Source organism: Manis pentadactyla, chromosome 9 (genome assembly GCF_030020395.1).
Source record: "Manis pentadactyla isolate mManPen7 chromosome 9, mManPen7.hap1, whole genome shotgun sequence".
NCBI classification, from domain to species: domain Eukaryota; kingdom Metazoa; phylum Chordata; class Mammalia; order Pholidota; family Manidae; genus Manis; species Manis pentadactyla.
The window spans coordinates 16,430,348-16,458,130 of record NC_080027.1 but is presented as its reverse complement, the minus strand read 5'-3'; the positions used below and the strand labels follow the sequence as shown (position 1 = coordinate 16,458,130).

The 27,783-nt window shown below is 39.4% G+C and overlaps 1 protein-coding gene across 1 annotated transcript; it reads left to right on the top strand.

Moving 5' to 3' along the window:
* The first annotated feature begins 13 nt into the window (after positions 1-13).
* Positions 14-25,316, top strand: MS4A14 (membrane spanning 4-domains A14). The gene is given in 9 exon segments (XM_036917238.2): positions 14-190; positions 4,080-4,178; positions 22,145-22,459; positions 22,461-22,666; positions 22,928-23,186; positions 23,188-23,426; positions 23,488-23,585; positions 23,901-24,033; positions 25,229-25,316. Coding segments are annotated over 9 exon segments (1,614 nt in total).
* Positions 25,317-27,783: the final 2,467 nt, after the last annotated feature.

Genomic DNA, 27,783 nt, shown 5'->3' with positions numbered 1-27,783 from the left:
TAAGCGTAGCGGGATGCCCAGGGAACCGGGGACGGTGCATGCACCCATTTCTCTTCTCACAGGCCATCAGATCCTACTAGCCCTGGTCACTGTGGGCATTGGAACTATATTTGCTTTTAATTCCTTCCATTTCTCCCAAGGATTTCCCCTTGTTTTCCTCACCATATATCTACTCTGGGAAGCATTTATTGTGAGTACTGTACATTAGGAGCTTTAGGGAAATTATTGTAAAAACTGGTTTGAACTGCACAAAGTCCTAGAGCAATGGACCCCAGGAATAGGGTCCCGAAGGAAAGCAGGCAGCCCTGCCACGGCAAGAGAAGTGGGCCCATTTGGTCACTGCACTGCCATCATCATAGTAATAACTACTCTAAAGGGTGCAGTGTTTAAGTTTTGTGTATAGCAAGTCATTTGTTCCTTCCAGTCTGGGAGATTTGATGGGCAAATATACTACGTTCCCTCCACTGATAAGGAGACTGAGTTTGAGAGTGGGTAATAATTTAAACACATCTAGCTAGCACTTCACAGCATTGCAGATTCCCATAGCTTGAGAATTTTAGGATGATTTTGATGGTTTGACCCTTTATTATCCCTAGAGACAATTTCATGAGCATCACTCACCTAGTTAAGTAATTCCTAGTTCAGTGCTATTTCCATCCAGTCCCCAGAGTCTTGGTTCCTAATCTTGTGCCACAGTATTTTGAGGGTAGACTCATTAGCGCTTCCTCCACTAGAACATGCCCTTCCAAGGGGACAAGGATATTGTGTTTTAGTTGCTGTTACATTCACAGAACAGGGAATCATGCTTAACACAGAGTGGGCATGAAATGAATGAATCATTCCATGAACAAAGGATGAAATAATGAAAAAACCCTCCTCTCTCTTGATAAACATAAATATTCTATGCCTTTTCTATAACCTGCATTGCAAATACAACCAGTAGTGTTTTCCAAATATGAATTATATAATATTGAATATGATTATCAAACTGCACAGCCCACACTGTAGAAAATCAAGCAGAACAACTCCTCACTCCCCATTTCACAACACAACTTTCCCAATGTGGTTTTGCGTGACTTGCATGCATGAATTTTAATGAGGTTCCTGCATACTGTTTTGTAAAACTCCACAATTTTTGAAAAGATATTTACTGAGCACATACTGTATGTGGGGTGCTAAGGGTATTGGTAAAGGAGGCCCTCTCAGAGAGAAGGGGTGAACTGCACTTCTTAGAATTAGGTGGGGGTTGTGATCTAATACAAAGTCTAGAAATGAAACAGTAAAATAACTCCACAGAAATGTCACTACCTTTGTGCTAAGCACTCTAAGAGAGGAGTTCCAGGTGTCATTCGGAAGCCACAGTGTCTGGCTGTGAATCCTGGCTTTGTCACTTATAAGCTTGTGACCTTGGCCTAACCTTATATCTGAGCCTGAGTTCTCCTCATGTGGAAAATGATAAAGATACTGATTTGTTGGGTTGCTGTGAGGATTAAATTAGAACACTACCCGACACAGCGTAAATACTCAGTAGGTTTTAGTTACTACTAGTATTGACATGGATTGAATTAAAGTTTACCTTTTGGCATTAATAAGGAAAAGAAGGATCTAAAGAGTTTAGTCAATACTCAAACCAAAATACAGTGAGAGAAGCTGTTTCAGCCATTTACGAAAGTATTTTAATCATTTTAGAGCATAAATAACTTTGTACCCAGGTAGCAATTTTATTCATTAAAGCAGATGAGATGTATATACTAGGAAATATAATTGTAGGTATAATTTTAAGTTTCTAGCAAGCATTCAATGACATTATTTCTATGTATGTCAATGATTGCAAAAAGAATTTCCTCTAATTCTCCAGGCAAATATGGGGCTTCATTCTATTTCTGGGAGCCACATCTTGAAGGCTTTGGCTCTAGAGTGTTACTGAGATGTGACCTGTTTGGATGGAAGTGCAGTGGAATCATGGGAAACTGTCTCCCTTGATAAAGAAGGAAAGGCAAAGACCTGTCAGTTTCTCAATACAAGATGTTATTTATTCTTCACGATCACCCATTAAAGTGAGCTTAAGGATGCTCCCGTAAATTCTAAGAGTAAGACTCATAAAAGGCTACTAAGAAAAGCCAGAAAAAAATCTAAAGCACAAAATCCTGTCCTAACTGGGCCAAGAATATGAGATGACATTATAATCCTTACCCACCCACTGGACAGGAGGCCACCCTGTACATTATGTCAGTACATGCCAGGAAGAAATTATATACTGAAAGGGTTAATCTCCAGATACATGGAACTCCACTACTTCCTGCCCTGCATGGATGGGGATCGCAGGATTAGTTCCTACATACCGAATCCTGGTGAATCTCTCCCAAGACCTCACTTTTGTAATTCCATGATTCCTTCCTGTAACCTTAAGGTTATAAGTAAGCTTTAAAAAAGACAGAACAATGGGCTTTAGACATCTCTTGGACTGAACTCTACACTGCAGCCAGTCATCACTTAAAAATGCAAATCTGAGCACATTACTCAATCGGTTCATGTTAAATCTTAAATTAAAAGTCAAATTTTAAAAAGCTTGCAAGACCCTATAGCATCTCTCCTGCCTGCCTTTCCAACATTATGCCAGGTCTTCATCCTTCCCACTCCACACTCCTGCCACTTCCTGGAATCCTTGGAGTGTCAAATTCTCACTGCCCCATGAGCATAACACCAGCCTTTTCTTGCTTCAAATGTTCCCCACCCCAGGGCCTACCTTTTCTACCTACCCAAGTAACTATTCCTTAATTTCAGTTTAAATATTGCTTCTTTTTTTCTTTTATATTTTTTATTTAAGGTTTTTTTCTTATTAAAGTATTGTTGACTTTAGGCGTATTATGACTAGTTTAGGTTTATAACAAATTGACAATTATATATATTATGAAATGCTCACTACAATAAGTATAGTTACCATCTGTCACTGTACAAGGTTATTAAATAGTCTTGACTATATTTCCTATGCTGTACATTTCATCCTGGTGACATTTTATAGCTGGGAATTTGTACCTCTTTATCCCCTTCATCTATTTTTCCCATCTTCCACCCCCTCCCTATGGCAACCACCAATTTGTTCTCCATATTTATGAGTCTGTTTCTGTTTTGTTTTAAACATCACTTCTTTGAGGAGAACCTTCTGGATCGCACCTCTCTCCCTCCCAGTGCAGACCTGGTCATATCTCCCATGACAACAGTGCAGAGTTCCCAATAGTTTTTCATAGCACTTATCGCAACTTAGTTAATTCCTTTAGTTAAGTAGATAATTGCCTAATTATTTGTTACTGCCTCCCTTACTATGATGTACACTCCACAAACACCAGGACCAGGTCTATCTCATTCAACAGGTGAAGCCAGTAAATCTGTAAATTTACAAGGCACTTCACACACTGTGGTTTTAACAACAAACAGAAAATCCAAACTTTTGGATATGTTGCAGGGAAACCAAGATTCACAAAGACTCAGTCACTTGTCCAAGGTTAAGTGTGACTGCAGCCAGCTCTTTTGGTCTCTGGAGTCTAAGCTTTTTGGACACCATGCTATTCCGTGCTGCTCCTTGGTCTAAGCATTACCTTAAAACAGAGTGTGCAAAATGGCAATGTGTGGGATATATCTAGCCTGTAGGTATGTTCTGTTTGGTTCATACAAGTGAATAAGTAACTGGAAAATTTCACACTAGAAATACGTATACCCAGCTTTCTTAGGAAAGAAAAAAGACCGGGCAGCATGGGGCCCATATTCCCACAGGGCAACTATTGCCTGGAACTAAGTAATGGATGTATCCTAGAAATACCTTTATTCTCTACTGTCTCCCCTCCTAATTGTTTCACTAATTTGGGATGTTTACCTGGCCCTTATAGGCCCTGGATTTTGTTAACCTCTGCTTGTCAGAAAGACATAAAATGAAAATTGTTCCATCACTGATGGCTACAGGAACATCTAAAATACGGGTTTTCCCATACTTGTTCATACAGTTTAAGTGGTGCTTGGCTTATATCTTTAAAATTATATAGTTTTTACTCCAAATGCCATAAATTTAATCTCATTATTTTCAGGGAATTTTGTCAGTCTCACTGATCATCAGCATAGCAGAACTCAGCATCTCTGTGACTATCGCCTCCTTTAGAAGCCAGCACTGGACAAGGTCAAATGAGGTGCGTTCAATGTTGTTATGGGAATGGACCCCTAGTGGGGAACTCCAAGGTGACCTCTGGACTATTCATGGGCAGAGCAGTACTTGAAGATACTGAACAAAAACTTCTAAGTTTAGGAAAGTCAAGGAGGGACAAGCTTAAAATTGATGGCTTCTCCACTCTTTGAGACAACTATGCTTCTTTTTCTCTTCCTATTTGCTACCCACAGTCATCTCTCCACACGCAGTTCCTTATTTCCTGCCAAAACATATGAAAAATCAGACTTAATGGGAACCCAATTTACTGTAACATGAGTAGCTTATACCTGGGCCATAAGGGTGGGTGAAACAGTTCCCTCACCAGAGAAAAAGACAAGAAAAATGTTTAACAGTGATACTCATATTATTTATAATAATCTTTATAGCTTACATTTACTGAATACTATGTCAGTCACTGTTAAAATCACTTTGCACCAACTTAATCTTAACAAAACTATTGAAACATCCTTATTTTGCATATGACAGAACCAAAGCACAAAAAGTAACCTTGCCAGTATCATATAACATCAGGGTTTGGACTCAATGTGGCTCCACAGCCTGCTCTCTAAATCCCAAGTAATAGCCCTGTGTTAGGAAGATTTTTTTTCCTGTTTTTTACATCAGCTTTATAGAAGTATAGTTTACAAACAATAAAATGCATCCACTTCAAGTGTATCATTCAAGGAGTTTCGACAAATTGTATGTACCTGCTTAGCTACTGACACAATCAAGAGAGAGTGAATTCCTATCACCCTAAAGGGCTCCCTGGAACCTCTTTGCAGTCACCATCGTTGTCACTTTGATTGATGTTTACTTGCATAAATTTCATATAGATGGAATCGTAAGTACTCTTCCTGTCTGGTTTCTTTCAGCAACATGTTTATGAGGCTCATCCACGCTGTTGCACGCACCAATAGTTTGTCACTTTTATATAAGGGCACACCACAATTTGCTTATCCATTTACTTTTTGATGGACATTTGCTTGTCATGAATATCTGAGCTCACATCGTTATGTGGACGTGTTTCCATTTCTCTTGGATTGTCACATCTACGATTTGATTGCTAGGTCATATGGCAGGTGGATGTTTGTAAGAAAATGCCAAAGTTCTCCAAAAAGTGGCTATCCCATGTTGGATTCTCATCAGCAGTATGAGAGATACAGTTGCTCCATATAATCACAACCACCTGCAATTTTCATTTGTATTAATAATTTCGCCATTCAACTGGGTATGTACTGCCACTTCACTGTGGTTTTTATTTGCATTTCCCTGAAGACAAATGATGAGACTCTGTGTTTATTGTCCATTTGTGTATGTGTATATAGGTACATATAGATATATATATATATTTGAGATGTTTGTTCAGATCTTTAGCCAACTTTTATTGTACCGTATATCTTACTGAGTTTTATGAACCTGATTCCTAATATAAGTCCTTTTTTGAGATAGATATATATTGCTAATATTTTTCCCAGCTTTGGCTTGCCTGTTCGTTTTCTTAATAGTTTCTATCAAATAACACATTCGATTAAGTCCAATTTATTATTTATTTTCTTTTATGGTTAGTCGTTAAGGAATTCTAACAAAGACTGTTAGCTTTTCTACACCAAGATTGTAAAGATTTTCTCCTTTATTTCTTGTAGTAGTTTTATAGTTTTAGCTTTTATGTTCAGGTCTAAAATAGATTTTGAGTTAACAATTACGTATAGTTGTGACATAAGGTTAAAAGTTCGTGCCCCCTGCACCTCCACCTCACCCCACCATGGAAATATGCAGCTGTTCCAACAGTACATGATGAAAATGTTTTCCCCCATTACCTTGGCACTTTTGTTTGAAAATCAACTGACCTCTTATTTATAGGTCTCTTTTGGACAGTTTACTTTGTCCATTGATCTAGACATCAATCCTTCCACATATTCCACACTGTCTTAATTTCTGTAGCTTTAGAGTATCTTTTTTGTGACAAAATATACATAAAATACTATTTTACATTTTATATATGTACAATTCACTGTGGCATTAAATACATTCATAATGATATGTAACCCACTATCTATGCAAAATGTTTTCATTATCACAATACAAACTCTATGCCATAAAACAGTAACTTCCCTTACCTCCTGCTAGCTCCTGGAAACCTTTATTCTACTTTACATCTCTTTCTACTTTCTATTATCTATTGCCTATCCTAGATAATTCATAAAAGTGGAATCATTATTATCTGCTCTTCTGCATCTGTCTTATTTAACTAAACATGTTTTCCAGGTTCATTCATGTTGTAACACTTTTCAAAATTTCATTACTTTTATGGATGCATAGTAGTCCACTGCATGTATATAGCACATTTTCTCTAGCCAATCACCTAGTGATAGACACAGGTTTTTTGCACCTTTTCACTATTGTAAATAATGCTGCTAGGGACATTTGTGTGAAAATATCTGTTCAAGTCTTTGCTTTCAGTCTTTTGTATATATACCTAAGAGTATAATTCATGGGTTATATAGTAGTTCTATATTTAAGCTTTTGAGAAATTGCCAAACTGTTTTTGATGGTGGCTGAACAATTTCACATTTCTACCAAGAAGTTTGAATTTCTCTACATCCTTGCCAATGTTTGTTATTTTCTTTTTTTAATAATAGCAATCCTAATGGGTATGAAGTAGTATCTCATTGTGTTTGGTTTGCATTTCCTAATGATTAGGGATGTTGGGCATGTTTTCATGTACCTAATGGCCAGGTGTACATCTTCTTTGAGAAATGTCTACTATAGTCCTTTTCCCATTTTTAATTGAGTTGGATGATTTTTGTTGTTTAATTATAGGAGTTCTTTACATATTCTGGATATGAATCCCTCATTAGATACATGATTTGCAAATTTTCTCTGCCATTCTCTATATTGTCTTTTCTTTCTTGGCAGTATCCTTTGATGCACAACAGTTCTAAATTTTGATGAGGTCCAACTAACCTATTTTTCTTTTGTTGTCTGTGCTTGTAGTATCATATACATGAAATCATTGCCAAATCCAATGTCATGAAGATTTCCCACAATATTTTCCTCTATAAGTTTTAAAGTTTTAGCTTTTAGGGTCATATCTTTGATCTATTTTGAGTTAAATTTTGTATTTGGTGTAGGGCAAGGCTCCAACTTCATCCTTTTGCATGTGGGTATCTGGTGTTCCAGCAACATTGTTGAGACTACCCTTTTCCCCACTGAATGGTCTTGGCTCTTTGGGGTCTCTTTTATAAAAGAGCACTAATCCTATTTTTGAGGGCTTCACCCTCATATCTAATCACCTCCCAAATGTCCTATTTCCAAATATGATCACACTGGGGATTAAGTTTCAACATATGAATTTAGAGGGGACACATTCAGCCTACAGTATTCCATTTCTGCCTGCCCCCCAAATACATGTATCATTTCCATCCCAATAGCCCCAAAAGTCTTATCTTATTTCAGCTTCCACTTTAAAGTCTAAGTCTAAAGTCTCATCTAAATATCATCTAAATCAGAGATGGATGAGATTCAAGATGTGATTCATCCTAAGCAAATTCCCCTCTAGCTATGAACCTATGAAACCGAACACACTATGAAACCAAACTTCCAAAATATAATGGTGGGACAGGCATAGGACAGACATTCCCATGCCAAAAGGAAGAAATAGGACAGAAGAAAGGACAGTTCCCAAGTCCAAAACCTAATAAGGCAAACAACTATAACTTTAAGATTCAAGGATAATTCTTTTTGGTGATTCTCTGACTTACAAACACACTAGGGTGGTGACATCACACCCACAGCTCCACAGGAAGGGGCTAAAGTAATAACTCTCTTTCTGGGCCCAGTGGCTCTCCTAGGCTGGCATTCCATGCCAGTGGCACTACTGGGCTGGGGTCCTGAGGTCACAGCTTGGTCCAGAAGCTCTGTGTTTTGAAACCTAGGTAGAGGCAGCCACATCCTTGTGGCTCCTCTGGGCACAGCCAGTGCAGTAGCTCTCTGCAGGGGCCCTACCCATGAGGCACTGGGTCAAGGCACCCTGGTTCTATATTGAACCAGAGGGCCAGTGCCATCCTTCGAAACCATTCTTCTTCCTGAACCCATGCACTCTGAACCTGTACTGGGAGTGGCAGCCCTGATGATCTTTGATTCTCCTTTAGGGTCATTTTTCTATTGCCTTGGAGAATAGCTTCTGGCTACTGCTGAGATGGTTGATCCATACTAATTTCCTTATCAAATCAGTCATTTGGCCATACACGTAATGTTCTCATTTTTTGTAATATGAATAGACTGAGAATTTTCCCAACTGTGAAGTCTGGGGTTTTTTGCTTATAATTTTATTTTTCAATCATTTCTCTCCTCGTATTTTACTATAAACTGATCAGTAGGAGCCAAGCCTAACATTCAACACTCACTTGGCTTAGAAATAGCAAATTTGAGAGAAGACAAGTAGTGATTCTACAACATCTTACTATGCTGACAGACAGTGACTGTAACGGGGTTTGTGGGTGGGACTTGCAGTAGGGGAGAGCCTAGTACACATAATGTTCTTCAAAAAAATATAAATAAATTCATTAGAGGGGCGGAAGATGGCGGCGTGAGTAGAGCAGCGGAAATCTCCTCCCAAAACAACATATATCTATGAAAATATAACAAAGACAACCCTTCCTAGAATAAAGACCAGAGGACACAGGACAATATCCAGACCACATCCACACCTGAGAGAACCCAGCGCCTCACGAAGGGGGTAAGATACAAGCCCCGGCCCCGCGGGAGCCGAGCACCCCTCCCCCCAGCTCCCGGCGGGAGAAGAGCAGGCAGAGCGGGAGGGAGACGGAGCCCAGGGCTGCCGAACACCCAGCCCCAGCCATCCGGGCCAGAGTGCAGGGCCCTCGATACTGGGAAAACAGGGCAGCAAGAACAGTGAGCAGGCACTGGAGGCTGGGCGACAGAGGACATAAGAAAAGCGCGCGACCATTTTTTTTTTTTTTTGCTTTTTTGCTGCTTTGTTTTGGCGAGTGCTTTTTGGAAGTCTTAAAGGGACAGGGACCCCAATACTAGGGAAACAGGGCAGAAAGACCGGTGAGCAGAGGCCTGAGGCTGGCACCGGAGAATAAAGAAAAACGAACGACCACCTTTTTTTTTTTAATTAAAAAAAATTTTTTTCTTGTTTTTTTTTGTGGTCGTTGTTTTGTTTTGGCGGGTGCTTTTTGGAAGTCTTAAAGGGGCAGGGTGGGTCACTTAATCCAGAGGTAGGGAATCCGGGATCTCTGGGCACCCTAACCCCTGGGCTGCAGGGAGCAGGGAGGCTCCTTACAGAGATAAATAGCCTCCCAGCAGCTCCTGCTCCAACGCGACTCCACCATTTTGGAGTAGCTGCCCGAGCCAGGCCACGCCCACAGCAACAGCGGAGATTAACTCCATAGCAGCCGGGCAGGAAGCAGAAACCCTGTCTGCGCGCAGCTGCGCAGCACAAGCCACTAGAGGCCGCTGTTCTCCCAGGAGAGGAGGGCCACAAACCAACAAGAAAGGAAGTCCTTCCAGCCGTCACTCGTCCCAGTTCTGCAGACTATTCCTATCACCATGAACAGGCAAAGCTACAGGCAGACAAAGATCACAGAGACAACACCAGAGAAGGAGACAGACCTAACCAGTCTTCCTGAAAAAGAATTCAAAATAAGAATCATAAACATGCTGACAGAGATGCAGAGAAATACGCAAGAAAAATGGGATGAAGTCCGGAAAGAGATCACAGATGCCAGAAAGGAGATCGCAGAAATGAAACAAACTCTGGAAGGGTTTATAAGCAGAATGGATAGAATGCAAGAGGCCATTGATGGAATTGAAATCAGAGAACAGGAATGCATAGAAGCTGACATAGAGAGAGACAAAAGGATCTCCAGGAATGAAACAATATTAAGAGAACTGTGTGACCAATCCAAAAGGAACAATATCCGTATTATAGGGGTCCCAGAAGAAGAAGAGAGAGGAAAAGAGATGGAAAGTATCTTAGAAGAAATAATTGCTGAAAACTTCCCCACACTGGGGGAGGAAGTAATCGAACAGACCACGGAAATACACAGAACCCCCAACAGAAAGGATCCAAGAAGGGCAACACCAAGACACATAATAATTAAAATGGCAAAGATCAAGGACAAGGAAAGAGAGTTAAAGGCAGCTAGAGAGAAAAAGGTCACCTATGAAGGGAAACCCATCAGGCTAACGTCAGATTTTTCAACAGAAACCCTACAGGCCAGAAGAGAATGGCATGATATATTTAATACAATGAAACAGAAGGGCCTTGAACCAAGGATACTGTATCCAGCACGACTATCATTCAAATATGACGGTGGGATTAAACAATTCCCAGACAAACAAAAGCTGAGGGAATTTGCTTTCCACAAACCACCTCTACAGAACATCTTACAGGGACTGCTCTAGATGGGAGCACTCCTAGAAGGAGCACAGCAGAAAACACCCAACATATGAAGAATCGAGGAGGAGGAACAAGAAGGGAGAGAAGAAAAGAATCTCCAGACAGTGTATATAACAGCTCAATAAACGAGCTAAGTTAGGCAGTAAGATACTAAAGAGGCTAACCTTGAACCTTTGGTAACCACGAATTTAAAGCCTGCAATGGCAATAAGTACATATCTTTCAATAGTCACCCTAAATGTTAATGGGTTGAATGCACCAATCAAAAGACACAGAGTAACAGAATGGATAAAAAAGCAAGACCCATCTATATGCTGCTTACAAGAAACTCACCTCAAACCCAAAGACATGTACAGACTAAAAGTCAAGGGATGGAAAAACATATTTCAAGCAAACAACAGTGAGAAGAAAGCAGGGGTTGCAGTACTAATATCAGACAAAATAGACTTCAAAACGAAGAAAGTAACAAGAGATAAAGAAGGACACTACATAATGATAAAGGGCTCAGTCCAACAAGAGGATATAACCATTCTCAATATATATGCACCCAACACAGGAGCACCAGCATATGTGAAACAAATACTAACAGAACTAAAGGGGGATATAGACTGCAATGCATTCATTCTAGGAGACTTCAACACACCACTCACCCCAAAGGATAGATCCACTGGGCAGAAAATAAGTAAGGACACGGAAGCACTGAACAACACAGTAGAGCAGATGGACCTAATAGACATCTATAGAACTCTACATCCAAAAGCAGCGGGATATACATTCTTCTCAAGTGCACATGGAACATTCTCCAGAATAGACCACATACTAGGCCACAAAAAGAGCCTCAGAAAATTCCAAAAGATTGAAATCCTACCAACCAACTTTTCAGACCACAAAGGCATAAAACTAGAAATAAACTAAAGCAAAGAGGCTCACAAACACATGGAGGCTTAACAACACGCTCCTAAATAATCAATGGATCAATGACCAAATCAAAATGGAGATCCAGCAATATATGGAAACAAATGACAACAACAACACTAAGCCCCAACTTCTGTGGGACACAGCAAAAGCAGTCTTAAGAGGAAAGTATATAGCAATCCAAGCATATTTAAAAAAGGAAGAGGAATCCCAAATGAATGGTCTAATGTCACAATTATCGAAATTGGAAAAAGAAGAACAGATGAGGCCTAAGGTCAGCAGAAGGAGGGACATAATGAAGATCAGAGAAGAAATAAATAAAATTGAGAAGAATAAAACAATAGCAAAAATCAGTGAAACCAAGAGCTGTTTCTTCGAGAAAATAAACAAAATAGATAAGCCTCTAGCCAGACTTATTAAGAAGAAAAGAGAGTCAACACAAATCAACAGTATCAGAAATGAGAAAGGAAAAATCACGACGGACCCCACGGAAATGCAAAGAATTATTGGAGAATACTATGAAAACCTATATGCTAACAAGCTGGGAAACCTAGGAGAAATGGACAACTTCCTAGAAAAATACAACCTTCCAAGACTGACCCAAAAAGAAACAGAAAATCTAAACAGACCAATTACCAGCAACGAAATTGAAGAGGTAATCAAAAAACTACCAAAGAACAAAACCCCCGGGCCAGATGGATTTACCTCTGAATTTTATCAGACATACAGGGAAGACATAATACCCATTCTCTTTAAAGTTTTCAAAAAAATAGAGGAGGAGGGGATACTCCCAAACTTAATCTATGAAGCTAACATCACCCTAATACCAAAACCAGGCAAAGACCCCACCAAAAAAGAAAACTACAGACCAATATCCCTGATGAACGTAGATGCAAAAATACTCAACAAAATATTAGCAAACCGAATTCAAAAATACATCAAAAGGATCATACACAATGACCAAGTGGGATTCATCCCAGGGATGCAAGGATGGTACAACATTCGAAAGTCCATCAACATCATCCACCACATCAACAAAAAGAAAGACAAAAACCACATGATCATCTCCATAGATGCTGAAAAAGCATGTGACAAAGTTCAACATCCATTCATGTTAAAAACTCTCAGCAAAATGGGAATAGAGGGCAAGTACCTCAACATAATAAAGGCCATCTATGAAAAACCCACAGCCAACATTATATTGAACAGCGAGAAGCTGAAAGCATTTCCTCTGAGATCGGGAACTAGACAGGGATGCCCACTCTCTCCACTGTTATTTAACATAGTACTGGAGGTCCTAGCCACGGCAATCAGACAAAATAAAGAAATACAAGGAATCCAGATTGGTAAAGAAGAAGTTAAACTGTCACTATTTGCAGATGACATGATACTGTACATAAAAAACCCTAAAAACTCCACCCCAAAACTACTAGAACTGATATCGGAATACAGCAAAGTTGCAGGATACAAAATCAACACACAGAAATCTGTGGCTTTCCTATATACTAACAATGAACCAACAGAGAGAGAAATCAGGAAAACAACTCCATTCACAATTGTATCAAAAAAAATAAAATACCTAGGAATAAACCTAACCAAAGAAGTGAAAGACTTATACTCTGAAAACTACAAGTCACTCTTAAGAGAAATTAAAGGGGACACTAACAGATGGAAACTCATCCCATGCTCGTGGCTAGGAAGAATTAATATCGTTAAAATGGCCATCCTGCCCAAAGCAATATACAGATTTGATGCAATCCCTATGAAACTACCAGCAACATTCTTCAATGAACTGGAACAAATAATTCAAAAATTCATATGGAAACACCAAAGACCCCGAATAGCCAAAGCAATCCTGAGAAAGAAGAATAAAGTAGGGGGGATCTCACTCCCCAACTTCAAGCTCTACTATAAAGCCATAGTAATCAAGACAATTTGGTACTGGCACCAGAGCAGAGCCACAGACCAATGGAACAGACTAGAGAATCCAGACATTAACCCAGACATATATGGTCAATTAATATTTGATAAAGGAGCCATGGACATACAATGGCGAAATGACAGTCTCTTCAACAGGTGGTGCTGGCAAAACTGGACAGCTACATGTAGGAGAATGAAACTGGACCATTGTCTAACCCCATATACAAAAGTAAACTCAAAATGGATCAAAGACCTGAATGTAAGCCATGAAACCATTAAACTCCTGGAAGAAAACATAGGCGAAAACCTCTTAGACATAAACATGAGTGACCTCTTCTTGAACATATCTCCCCGGGCAAGGAAAACAACAGCAAAAATGAGTAAGTGGGACTATATTAAGCTGAAAAGCTTCTGTACAGCAAAAGACACCATCAATAGAACAAGAAGGATCCCTACAGTATGGGAGAATATATTTGAAAATGACACATCCGATAAAGGCTTGACGTCCAGAATATATAAAGAGCTCACACGCCTCAACAAACAAAAAACAAATAACCCAATTAAAAAATGGGCAGAGGAACTGAACAGACAGTTCTCCAAAAAAGAAATACAGATGGCCAACAGACACATGAAAAGATGCTCCACATCGCTAATTATCAGAGAAATGCAAATTAAAACTACAATGAGGTATCACCTCACACCAGTAAGGATGGCTGCCATCCAAAAGACAAACAACAACAAATGTTGGCGAGGCTGTGGAGAAAGGGGAACCCTCCTACACTGCTGGTGGGAATGTAAGTTAGTTCAACCATTGTGGAAAGCAGTATGGAGGTACATCAAAATGCTCAAAACAGACTTACCATTTGACCCAGGAATTCCACTCCTAGGAATTTACCCTAAGAATGCAGCAATCAAGTTTGAGAAAGACAGATGCACCCCTATGTTTATTGCAGCACTATTTACAATAGCCAAGAATTGGAAGCAACCTAAATGTCCATCAGTAGATGAATGGATAAAGAAGATGTGGTACATATACACAATGGAATACTACTCAGCTATAAGAAAAGGGCAAATCCAATCATTTGCAGCAACATGGATGGAGCTGGAGGGTATTATGCTCAGTGAAACAAGCCAAGCGGAGAAAGAGAAATACCAAATGATTTCACTTATCTGTGGAATATAAGAACAAAGGAAAAACTGAAGGAACAAAACAGCAGCAGAATCACAGAACTCAAGAATGGACTAACAGGTACCAAAGGGAAAGGGACTGGGGAGGATGGGTGGGTAGGGAGGGATAAGGGGGGGAGAAGTAGGGGGGTATTAAGATTAACATGCATGGGGGGGTAGGAGAAAAGGGAGGGCTGTACAACACAGAGAAGGCAAGTAGTGATTCTACAACATTTTGCTATGCTGATGGACAGTGACTGTAAAGGGGTTTATAGGGGAGACCTGGTATAGGGGAGAGCCTAGTAAACATAATATTCGTCATGTAAGTGTAGATTAGTGATAGCAAAAAAAAAAAAAAAAAAAAAGGGCAGTTCCTGTGTGGTAACCTCCAACGAGTTCTACACAAGGGTATAAAGGGCATATAAAAGTGTAGGCAAAGGGTCTGTTTGTGTTTATACAGAGGATCAAAGCCTAATTGGGCTACCCCGAAAATGAACTAAGATACGATATGAAAAAGAACTTCCAACATCTGCACCCTCTGGAAGACTCATGCCAGAAGATGATCATCAAAAAACCCCAACAAAGATCCACGCACTGCTACAGGTGTAGATGCACTCATCCCACCAGTTCCTGGACCTGCCATGGGAATGAGGAAGGAGATATCTAAGCTGGCCTGTGCATACAGTAAAACAAAAAAATTGGACTGGATCTATACTGTTGGAACTCAACCAAGAATTTGGAGAAGTGCAAATTGTAGCGCTCCAAAGTCTTACAACTACAAACTATTTATTGTTAAAAGAACATATGGCATGTGAACAGTCCCCAGGAATGGGTTGTTTTAATTTGTCTGATTTCTCTCAGACTGTTCAAGTTCATTTGGACAATATCCACCATATCATAGATAAGTTTTCACAAATGCCTAAGGTGCCTAACTGGTTTTCTTGGTTTCACTGCAGATGGCTGGTAATTACAGATATGCTTTGGTTATGTAACTATACTCCTATTATGTTAATGTGTGTGTGCAATTTAAGTAGTAGCTTAAAACCTATACATGCTGAAGTTACTCTACAAGAAGATATATCAAAGAAATAATCAATCTTCCCATGTTTTCTTCCGCCTGCTACTTCTATAGCTTTTCTTCTTCCTTCCTAATTACAACCCTTAAATAGAATTCGTGCCTCATATCAAATTTACCGAGTATCATAATTCTTCCAAGTGGTAAAGATACCTCAAGACAAATGCTGGGCATAGAAGCCACAGGGCATAAATATGCAAAGAAGTAAAAAGCTAACTTTATCAAACAATAAGGCTTCTCTCTCACTTACCAACTTCACATTTCCCTGTATGGCCCCGGAAGATGACTGGTTAGCCAGAGACGGGTAAGATTCCTCAAGGGAGGAACAACCTAAGACAGGCACAGTCGCAGGGGGGCCATCAGGTGAGAAATTGGGGATCAACAGAGGTGAGGCTTAGAACCTCACCCCCCCGTTCTGAGAGAAATCTTCTGCATACGTGGATGTTTTCTTGCCCTTGTCTAGCTTGGATTAACACATAGTCTACAGGCACACACCTGATCATCTACATGTGCTCTCTTACAACACTAAACTATGTTTTCTACCTTTATCTTGTATCTACCTACCACTTCAGCATTTTATTAAAAATAATAATAATAAAGAGAGAAATGTGGTATCCACATATAAATCAAGTATAAAAACCAAATCAGTATTCATATTTGAACTGACTGTTTATAGTTCATAATGCATGAGCAAAACCGAAAGTTTCTGTGATGACTGCCCTTGTACTGTTCACTATGTAACTTATTCATTATGTAAGAATTTGTTCTACATGTAAAAACTTGTTTGTTATGCCTCAGAAGATTGGAGACTGACAAAAATTAGGCTTGGGGTGGAATAATGATTGTGCATTGAGCATTGACTCCCCTATACAGAATTTTATTGTCGTTAACAAGCATTTGATCAATAAATATGAGAGATGCCCTCACAAAAAAAAAAAAAAAAAAAAAAAAAGGACAGACTTCCAATGGTAAAATAAATTAGTAACCGGTATGTAATGTATAGCATAAGGAATATAGTCAAGATATTGTAACAGCCTGGTAGGGTGATAGCTGGAACCTAGAATTATGTATATAAATGTTCTACCACTGTGTTGTACACTTGAAACTCATGTAATGTAATACTGTGTGTCAACTACCCTTCGATAAAAAATAATTATTAAAAAAAAAAAAAAAAAAAAAAAAAGAAATACAAGGAATCCAGATTGGTAAAGAAGAACTTAAACTGTCACTATTTGCAGATGACATGATACTGTACATAAAAAACCCTAAAGACTCAACCCCAAAACTACTAGAACTGATATCGGAATACAGCAAAGTTGCAGGATACAAAATCAACACACAGAAATCTGTGGCTTTCCTATATACTAACAATGAACCAACAGAAAGAGAAATCAGGAAAACAACTCCATTCACAATTGCATCAAAAAAAATAAAATACCTAGGAATAAACCTAACCAAAGAAGTGAAAGACTTATACTCTGAAAACTACAAGTCACTCTTAAGAGAAATTAAAGGGGACACTAACAGATGGAAACTCATCCCATGCTCGTGGCTAGGAAGAATTAATATCGTCAAAATGGCCATCCTGCCCAAAGCAATATACAGATTTGATGCAATCCCTATGAAACTACCAGCAACATTCTTCAATGAACTGGAACAAATAATTCAAAAATTCATATGGAAACACCAAAGACCCCGAATAGCCAAAGCAATCCTGAGAAAGAAGAATAAAGTAGGGGAGATCTCACTCCCCAACTTCAAGCTCTACTATAAAGCCATAGTAATCAAGACAATTTGGTACTGGCACAAGAGCAGAGCCACAGACCAATGGAACAGACTAGAGAATCCAGACATCAACCCAGACATATATGGTCAATTAATATTTGATAAAGGAGCCATGGACATACAATGGCGAAATGACAGTCTCTTCAACAGGTGGTGCTGGCAAAACTGGACAGCTACATGTAGGAGAATGAAACTGGACCATTGTCTAACCCCATATACAAAAGTAAACTCAAAATGGATCAAAGACCTGAATGTAAGCCATGAAACCATTAAACTCTTGGAAGAAAACATAGGCAAAAACCTCTTAGACATAAACATGAGTGACCTCTTCTTGAACATATCTCCCCGGGCAAGGAAAACAACAGCAAAAATGAGTAAGTGGGACTATATTAAGCTGAAAAGCTTCTGTACAGCAAAAGACACCATCAATAGAACAAGAAGGATCCCTACAGTATGGGAGAATATATTTGAAAATGACACATCCGATAAAGGCTTGACGTCCAGAATATATAAGGAGCTCTCACGCCTCAACAAACAAAAAACAAGTAACCCAATTAAAAAATGGGCAGAGGAACTGAACAGACAGTTCTCCAAAAAAGAAATACAGATGGCCAACAGACACATGAAAAGATGCTCCACATTGATAATTATCAGAGAAATGCAAATTAAAACTACAATGAGGTATCACCTCACACCAGTAAGGATGGCTGCCATCCAAAAGACAAACAACAACAAATGTTGGCGAGGCTGTGGAGAAAGGGGAACCCTCCTACACTGCTGGTGGGAATGTAAGTTAGTTCAACCATTGTGGAAAGCAGTATGGAGGTACATCAAAATGCTCAAAACAGACTTACCATTTGACCCAGGAATTCCACTCCTAGGAATTTACCCTAAGAACGCAGCAATCAAGTTTGAGAAAGACAGATGCACCCCTATGTTTATCGCAGCACTATTTACAATAGCCAAGAATTGGAAGCAACCTAAATGTCCATCAATAGATGAATGGATAAAGAAGATGTGGTACATATACACAATGGAATACTACTCAGCCATAAGAAAAGGGCAAATCCAATCATTTGCAGCAACATGGATGGAGCTGGAGGGTATTATGCTCAGTGAAACAAGCCAAGCGGAGAAAGAGAAATACCAAATGATTTCACTTATCTGTGGAATATAAGAACAAAGGAAAAACTGAAGGAACAAAACAGCAGCAGAATCACAGAACTCAAGAATGGACTAACAGGTACCAAAGGGAAAGGGACTGGGGAGGATGGGTGGTTAGGGAGGGATAAGGGGGGGAGAAGTAGGGGGGTATTAAGACTAACATGCATGGGGGGGGTAGGAGAAAAGGGAGGGCTCTACAACACAGAGAAGGCAAGTAGTGATTCTACAACATTTTGCTATGCTGATGGACAGTGACTGTAAAGGGGTTTATAGGGGAGACCTGGTATAGGGGAGAGCCTAGTAAACATAATATTCGTCATGTAAGTGTAGATTAGTGATACCAAAAACAAAGCAAAAAAAAAAAAAAGGGCAGTTCCTGTGTGGTAACCTCTATCGAGTGCTACACAAGGGAATAAAGGGCATATAAAAGTGTAGGCAAAGGGTCTGTTTGTGTTTATACAGAGGATCAAAGCCTAATTGGGATACCCCGAAAATGAACTAAGATACGATATGAAAAAGAACTTCCAACATCTGCACTCTCTGGAAGACTCATGCCAGAAGATGATCATCAAAAAACCCCAACAAAGATCCACGCACTGCTACAGCTGTAGATGCACTCATCCCACCAGTTCCTGGACTTGCCATGGGAATGAGGAAGGAGATATCTAAGCTGGCCTGTGCATACAGTAAAACAACAAATTTGACTGGATCTATACTGTTGGAACTCAACCAAGAATTAGGAGAAGTGCAAATTGTAGCGCTCCAAAATCTTACAACTACAGACTATTTACTGTTAAAAGAACATAAGGGATGTGAACATTCCCCAGGAATGGATTGTTTTAATTTGTCTGATTTCTCTCAGACTGTTCAAGTTCAGTTGGACAATATCCACCATATCATAGATAAGTTTTCACAAATGCCTAAGGTGCCTTAACTGGTTTTCTTGGTTTCACTGCAGATGGCTGGTAATTTCAGATATGCTTTGGTTATGTAACTATACTCCTATTATGTTAATGTGTGTGTGCAATTTAAGTAGTAGCTTAAAACCTATCCATGCTGAAGTTACTCTACAAGAAGATATGTCAAAGAAATAATCAATCTTCCCATGTTTTCTTCCGCCTGCTACTTCTATAGCTTTTCTTCTTCCTTCCTAATTACAACCCTTAAATAGAATTCGTGCCTCATATCAAATTTACCGAGTATCATAATTCTTCCAAGTGGTAAAGATACCTCAAGACAAATGTTGGGCATAGAAGCCACAGGGCATAAATATGCAAAGAAGTAAAAAGCTAACTTTTTCAAACAATAAGGCTTCTCTCTCACTTACCAACTTCACATTTCCCTGTATGGCCCCGGAAGATGACTGGTTAGCCAGAGACGGGTAAGATTCCTCAAGGGAGGAACAACCTAAGACAGGCACCGTCGCAGGGGGGCCATCAGGTGAGAAATTGGGGATCAACAGAGGTGAGGCTTAGAACCTCACCCCCCTGTTCTGAGAGAAATCTTCTGCATACGTGGATGTTTTATTGCCCTGGTCTAGCTTGGATTAACACATAGTCTACAGGCACACACCTGATCATCTACATGTGCTCTCTTACAACACTAAACTATGTTTTCTACCTTTATCTTGTATCTACCTACCACTTCAGCATTTTATTAAAAATAATAATAATAAAGAAAAATGTGGTATCCACATATAAATCAAGTATAAAAACCAAATGAGTATTCATATTTGAACTGACTGTTTAGAGTTCATAATGCATGAGCAAAACCGAAAGTTTCTGTGATGACTGCCCTTGTACTGTTCACTATGTAACTTATTCATTATGTAAGAATTTGTTCTACATGTAAAAACTTGTTTGTTATGCCTCAGAAGATTGGAGACTGACAAAAATTAGGCTTGGGGTGGATTAATGATTGTGCATTGAGCATTGACTCCCCTATACAGAATTTTATTGTCATTAACAACCATTTGATCAATAAATATGAGAGATGCCCTCACAAAAAAAAAAAAGGACAGACTTCCAATGGTAAAATTAATTAGTAACCGGGATGTAATGTATAGCATAAGGAATATAGTCAAGATATTGTAACAGCCTGGTAGGGTGATAGCTGGAACCTAGAATTATGTATATAAATGTTCTACCACTGTGTTGTACACTTGAAACTCATGTAATGTAATACTGTGTGTCAACTACCCTTCGATAAAAAATAATTATTTATATAAATAAATAAATAAATAAATTCATTAATTTAAAAAAAAAAAAAAAAGAAATAGCAAATTTCTCCAGTTAAATTTCATTACCTATAAGTTCTATCTTCCACAAAACACAAACACAATTCAGCAAAGTTCTTTGACACTTTATAGCCAAGATCACCTTTCCACCAATTTGCAGAAACATATTCCTCACTTCTGTCTGAGCTGTCATCAGAATGACCTTTACCATCCATATTTCTACCTTTGTTCAGGATTACTTAGGTATTCTCGAAGAAGATTGAAGCTTTCTGGAGAGTTCTTTTTTTTTCCCTGGGCTCTCACCAGAATTGCCCTTAATGGTCTATTAACGGCAATATAAGCCTTTTTCTAGCATGTACCTCAAAATTCTTCCAGCGTCTACCTATTACCAAGGTCCAAATCTGTTTCTACGTTGTTAGGTATTTGATTTAGCAGCACTCCCACTTCTAGGTACCAATTTCTGTCTTAGTCTGTTGGGCTGCTATACCAAAAACTGAGTAACTTAAAAAAAAGTATTTCTCACAATTCCAGAAGCAGAGAAGTCCAAGATCAAGGTGCTGGGAGATTCAGAGTCTGACGAGGACCTGCTTCTTGGTTCACAGATGGCAGTCTTCTCAGTGCCCTTGCATTGAGGATGGGGCAAAGGAGCTCTTTGGGGTCCCTTTTATAAGGGCATTAATCCCATTTGTGAATGCTCCACCCTCATGATCTAATAGCCTCCCAAAGACTCTAAATGCCGTCACATTGGAGACTAGGTTTCAACATAACAGCTTGGAGGGACACAAATATTCAGCTTGTGACACTGGACATACCATCCAACAACAAATAACTGCTAACCATCTGCCCTCACACTGCTGCATCACAACCTTGTGTTTTGTATGCACTGTTTCTACTGTTTCCTTTACCTGGATTTTGACTTCTATCTTACTTAACTTTTTGCCTGATGAATTCCTACTCATCCATCAAGATGGGTATCAAATATCACCTCCTCTGTGAAGCATTTCCTGGTTGTCTCAGAATTAAGTCCTCTTCTACATTCCCATAAAGCACTTGAGATAATAAAGGGTGACGACTTGTCCAAAATAAAACCAATATGTTGATAGTAAAGGCAGCACTCATATTTGCTTTCTGACTCCTTATGCAGATGTTATTTACTATCTATGGTCTTAAGGCAGAGATAAAAAAATCATTTAGAAAGACAAGAGGAAAGAACATCAAAGATGATTCTGTTATAGTAACATTTCCCCCACTTGTTTTATAGATTGTGTTTTTCTCGCCTCTGAATGTTACACAAGATAGTGAATTATCTGTCCCAGAAGAAAATGCTATAATTCAATTTGAGCTTCAAGAAGAGTTTTCCAGTGATGACTCAACAGGAAACACACAACCTGTTTTCCTTGGAGTTTATACTTTCTTCAAATTAAGAGTCTCAAGAGATCCTTTAGCCTTCCAACATTCAGGGAGGAGAGGCAGTGTGTACTACTCATCTTCTCTATCTGTGCCTGATGAACAACAGAAAAATATCCATCCACCTTTAAAACTTTATAAGGAACAAACTGAGTGGAAACCTTTAACTTCCACATAAAAGGAAAAGGCCCTCAGAAAATATCATACACAGTAGACAACTGAATGATGAAGACCTACAATATGCTATCGTACAATCCCCAGAAATACAAACCCAACTGCTGCAGGCCCAAGCCATATCATCCCCTTCTATTAAAAACTCCAACTGTTACCACCCCAAGACCTGCAATCCCACACTTTGCCAGCCCAAATTCTGCCAGTACAACCCTGCTATCTGGAGCCCCACAATTCCATGTCACACAGTCTCACAACCTGGCATCTAAAGACGTGCCATCCTAAGACATACCATCCCTGGACATACCATCCAAATATATACTATCCCAAGATATAGCATATCAGGACATACCATCCCAAGATTTATCACACCAGGACATACCATCCCAAGATTTATCACACCAGGACATACCATCCCAAGATATATTATACCAGGACATACCATCCCAACATGTACCATCCCAAGACATGCCTTCCCCAAGTACAAGTTCTGCCAGTACAAAGACCCAACATTCCATGCTGTGCAGTACCCTAATATACAATGCCTACATCAGCAATCCCCAGATCTTCAGCTACAAAACGTCCAAACTCAAGACCAGCAATTTATACATATATCATATCAAAACATTCAATCAGAAGTCATGTTACTAACCCAAGAATGGAAATGTATGAAGGAACGCCAAGAAGGGAAATCCCCAAAACAGCATGCCCTAGACCAGCAAAGCAAAGACTGACCATCCCCAAAAGCAGCTCTCCATCAGCCAGAAAAGCAAAGGCTGCCAATCTCCAAAAAAGAAAAGTCTAGTCCAAATCCAAGACCAGCAATCCCCAAGGAAGAAATCCCTAGACCCATACATCAAAGGCTGGCTATCCCCAAAGAGGCACTCCATAGATAAGCGAGTCTATATTAAGCAAACCATGCAGCAACCCCCGTATCAGCAAGCTGAAGACCAGCTGGCCCAAGGGGAGCAATCCCTGAAGAAAACAATCTCCAATGGGGCAAGCTAAACACCAACACGGCAAAGAGGAGCAATCCCCAAAGGAAGAATCCAAAGTTAAACAAGATAAAGATCAACAGGCTGATAAGAAGCAATCCCCCAAAAAACAAACCCAACACCAGCAAGGTTAAGATGAGCAGGTCCTAGAGGAGAAATCTGCAAAGCAACTACACCAAGATTGGCAATCCCCAATAAATCAATCTCCAGATTGGAAAACTCAAGGCTGGCAATCTTTAGACCAACAATCCCAAGACCAGAGAACTCAAGACTGGAAAAACAAAGCACAAGAACTGCAATTCAAAATGCAGGATTCCCTCAACTGGGGATCCTAAGCCTGGCAAACCCAAGATCTATCAAAGAAAAAAATCCCTGAAGCAGAAAGCTCTATGTCAAGAATGTCTTAAACTCAAACTCTGAATGTCTTAAATCAACATCACCTAGATCAGCAATTACAAGATGCTCTATTTCAAGATAGTCGGTATCAAGATGATGACCAACAAGATCTTCAATCCACAAGTACTGAAAAAGAAGATATGCAAATAGATGATATGAAAACAACCGGCATCAAACCAGGGTACATACCATCCCAAGATATACCATCCCAGGACATACCATCCAAAGATATACCACCCCAATATATATCATACCAGGACATACCATCCCAAAAATGTCAGTGCCAAAACCCAAGTGACCTGCAATCAGAAGACATGAGGACAGATCTTCACTGTTCCTTCTGCCAAAGCACAGTACAAGACATGTTATTTGTCCAGTATAGATTCAGAGCAAGATGCACAACACATTTCAATTTGTTCAGTTTCATACAAAGATCTGACTTCAACACTTACCTCACATCCAAAAGATCAACAGCAATTTGAAGACTGAATAACATTTCTCCCAATTAATGGAACCAAATTAGGGGAAAATAGTATAATCTCCTCCAACCTATGTTCTCAAGTGTAGTTGCTACCTTGTTCACTCACCAGAAAATGAAAGGCATGGAGAACAGTTAGAGGTTTTCTCCTTAATTAAAATAAAACAACAATAAACATTAATACTGTATCAGAACTTTCTGGGGGTGAAGGAATAATTCACATTTAAACTCTTTGTTTTCAATGTTAGTGTTTGAATTGATGATCACCAGTTCATTTCACAGCTAAATATTTAATGGACCTACTTTTCTATGGTGCAAATATTTCTTGCCTCCTCCTCTGTGTATTTATTTGCTCAGTAACTCAACCAGGAAGAAGTCTATGCAGACTCTCTAAGGACTCAAGAACCAAGATTGTCAAAAGGAACAAAAATCAATCCCCCATTCCCCTGTTTTGCTGTTTCCAATCACCCAATTTACTCCCTCCTCCCCAAATTTATGTTGAGAATATATACTCTTAAGTTTGTTCAGTTATTAATGAGATAGAATGTGGTAGTGAGTACAGAATGTAGCATATAGGGAGACAGTAAAATTTACCTAGACACAGGGAAGTAGAATTCAGGGAAGGGAAGCAATACAGATGTCATAATAAAAAGAATGTCAGACTGTCATATATTGAGTCAAGCTCTAGCTCCCATCGATATGCCTGCATTCATTACTTCTAATTTCTCAACCCTTATTATGTATATTTCTTCCTCCGTGGTCAAAAGGAATTGAGAGCTCAAAAGCTATCAGTTACCCTCAGTCCTCCTCCTGATACATCTGGAGTTGTTAACCATCCCTTCTTTCTATAACCTTAATCACCCTTGTTGGTTTCTGTGTTTTTCTCTTCCTGTTTCAGAAAGTCTAAGTATTTACAGGGATCTCTCTCTAACTTCCTTTTTGAAATCGCATACATCCTTGCAGTTCTCTCATGTCCTTATGAATAATTGCAGACTGTGTCATATCTGTGTCTTCTACAGAATTCTGCATAGAGGACTGCTTTTAGTAGGTATTCAGTAAATCATTTTTAAAAGCATAAATGGAAGACTGGACTCTCCACCTAGAGGTGAGTGAAGTTATGTGTAGAATAACGAGGCACAGGGCTGGAGAGACGGGCTATCTGCTCCTTGCTGCTTTTGTTTCTGTCATAAGAATGAGCTTCCTGAGCTTCCCAAGGTTGTTCAGTCTGGGTAGGGTCCCTCCCTGAGTTGGCCTCCAGTTCCTAAATGGTTGCCATTCTGTATTCAACTTGCTCTGAATAATAATAATTCCCTCTTTTCCTTCAGCTAGATTAGCACATGTTTGTATGGTGCTTGTATAATGGGTTTAGTTTGCAGTCTATAAACTTGGGTATTCAGAAAATATATATTTGCAATTCTTAATCAAATTTTTTGAGAATTCCATCCACAGTCATTCCTGGCCATTCAGCCTCATACCTATTCAACACACACACATGAACAAGTGTCCTGGGGTCTTAAATAATACCGACTCTTTGGAGAGATGATTCCTGTCATCTGTGACTGGGCCATGCCACTTACCACTGAGAAACTCACTGCCCCAGTTCACATTAGGCCCTATGTGTCCTATGAATTTGATGCTTCTATACCACACTTGGAACATGGGAGTTTTTCTAAAATTGCAAGAATACAATGCCTAGAGTCCAGACTCAAAATGTGAAAAAATAAATGTAAAAAAAATGTCCTCTTTTTCCATCCCACTGGTAATGATGCTAGGGAGCAAGTTAGAGACCTTAATGTTTCCTGGACCTTTCCAATCTGCAAGACTCCCACTTTTTTCTCTTTGCTTCCTAATGGCATCCTCCCATTTCTCTCCTCTTTCTGAGTTACTAATATTCATCCATTGATGACATGTAATGTCCCATCAATGACTTTGGATCTAGAATTGACAACATCAAATGTGTTTTGAAGCCAATAAGGGAATACAAATATGTGAAGTAGAAGTAGGGGGGTATTAAGATTAGCATGCATGGGGGGGTAGGAGAAAAGGGAGGGCTGTACAACACAGAGAAGGCAAGTAGTGATTCTACAACATTTTGCTATGCTGATGGACAGCGACTGTAAAGGGGTTTATAGGGGAGACCTGGTATAGGGGAGAGCCTAGTAAACATAATATTCGTCATGTAAGTGTAGATTAGTGATACCAAAAACAAAGCAAAACAAAAAAAAACAAAAAAAAAAGGGCAGTTCCTGTGTGGTAACCTCCAATGAGTTCTACACAAGGGTATAAAGGGCATATAAAAGTGTAGGCAAAGGGTCTGTTTGCGTCTATACAGAAGATCAAAGCCTAATTGGGCTACCCCGAAAATGAACTAAGATACGATATGAAAAAGAACTTCCAACATCTGCACTCTCTGGAAGACTCATGCCAGAAGATGATCATCAAAAAACCCCAACAAAGATCCACGCACTGCTACAGCTGTAGATGCACTCATCCCACCAGTTCCTGGACTTGCCATGGGAATGAAGGAGATATCTAAGCTGGCCTGTGCATACAGTAAAACAACAAATTTGACTGGATCTATACTGTTGGAACTCAACCAAGAATTAGAAGAAGTGCAAATTGTAGCGCTCCAAAATCTTACAACTACAGACTATTTACTGTTAAAAGAACATAAGGGATGTGAACATTCCCCAGGAATGGATTGTTTTAATTTGTCTGATTTCTCTCAGACTGTTCAAGTTCAGTTGGACAATATCCACCATATCATAGATAAGTTTTCACAAATGCCTAAGGTGCCTAACTGGTTTTCTTGGTTTCACTGGAGATGGCTGGTAATTACAGATATGCTTTGGTTATGTAACTATACTCCTATTATGTTAATGTGTGTGCGCAATTTAAGTAGTAGCTTAAAACCTATACAGGCTGAAGTTACTCTACAAGAAGATATGTCAAAGAAATAATCAATCTTCCCATGTTTTCTTCCGCCTGCTACTTCTATAGCTTTTCTTCTTCCTTCCTAATTACAACCCTTAAATAGAATTCGTGCCTCATATCAAATTTACCGAGTATCATAATTCTTCCAAGTGGTAAAGATACCTCAAGACAAATGCTGGGCATAGAAGCTACAGGGCATAAATATGCAAAGAAATCAAAAGCTAACCATTTCAAACAATAAGGCTTCTCTCTCACTTACCAACTTTACATTTCCCTGTATGGCCCCGGAAGATGACTGGTTAGCCAGAGACGGGTAAGATTCCTCAAGGGAGGAACAACCTAAGACAGGCACAGTCGCAGGGGGGTCATCAGGTGAGAAATTGGGGATCAACAGAGGTGAGGCTTAGAACCTCACCCCCCCGTTCTGAGAGAAATCTTCTGCATACGTGGATGTTTTATTGCCCTTGTCTAGCTTGGATTAACACATAGTCTACAGGCACACACCTGATCATCTACATT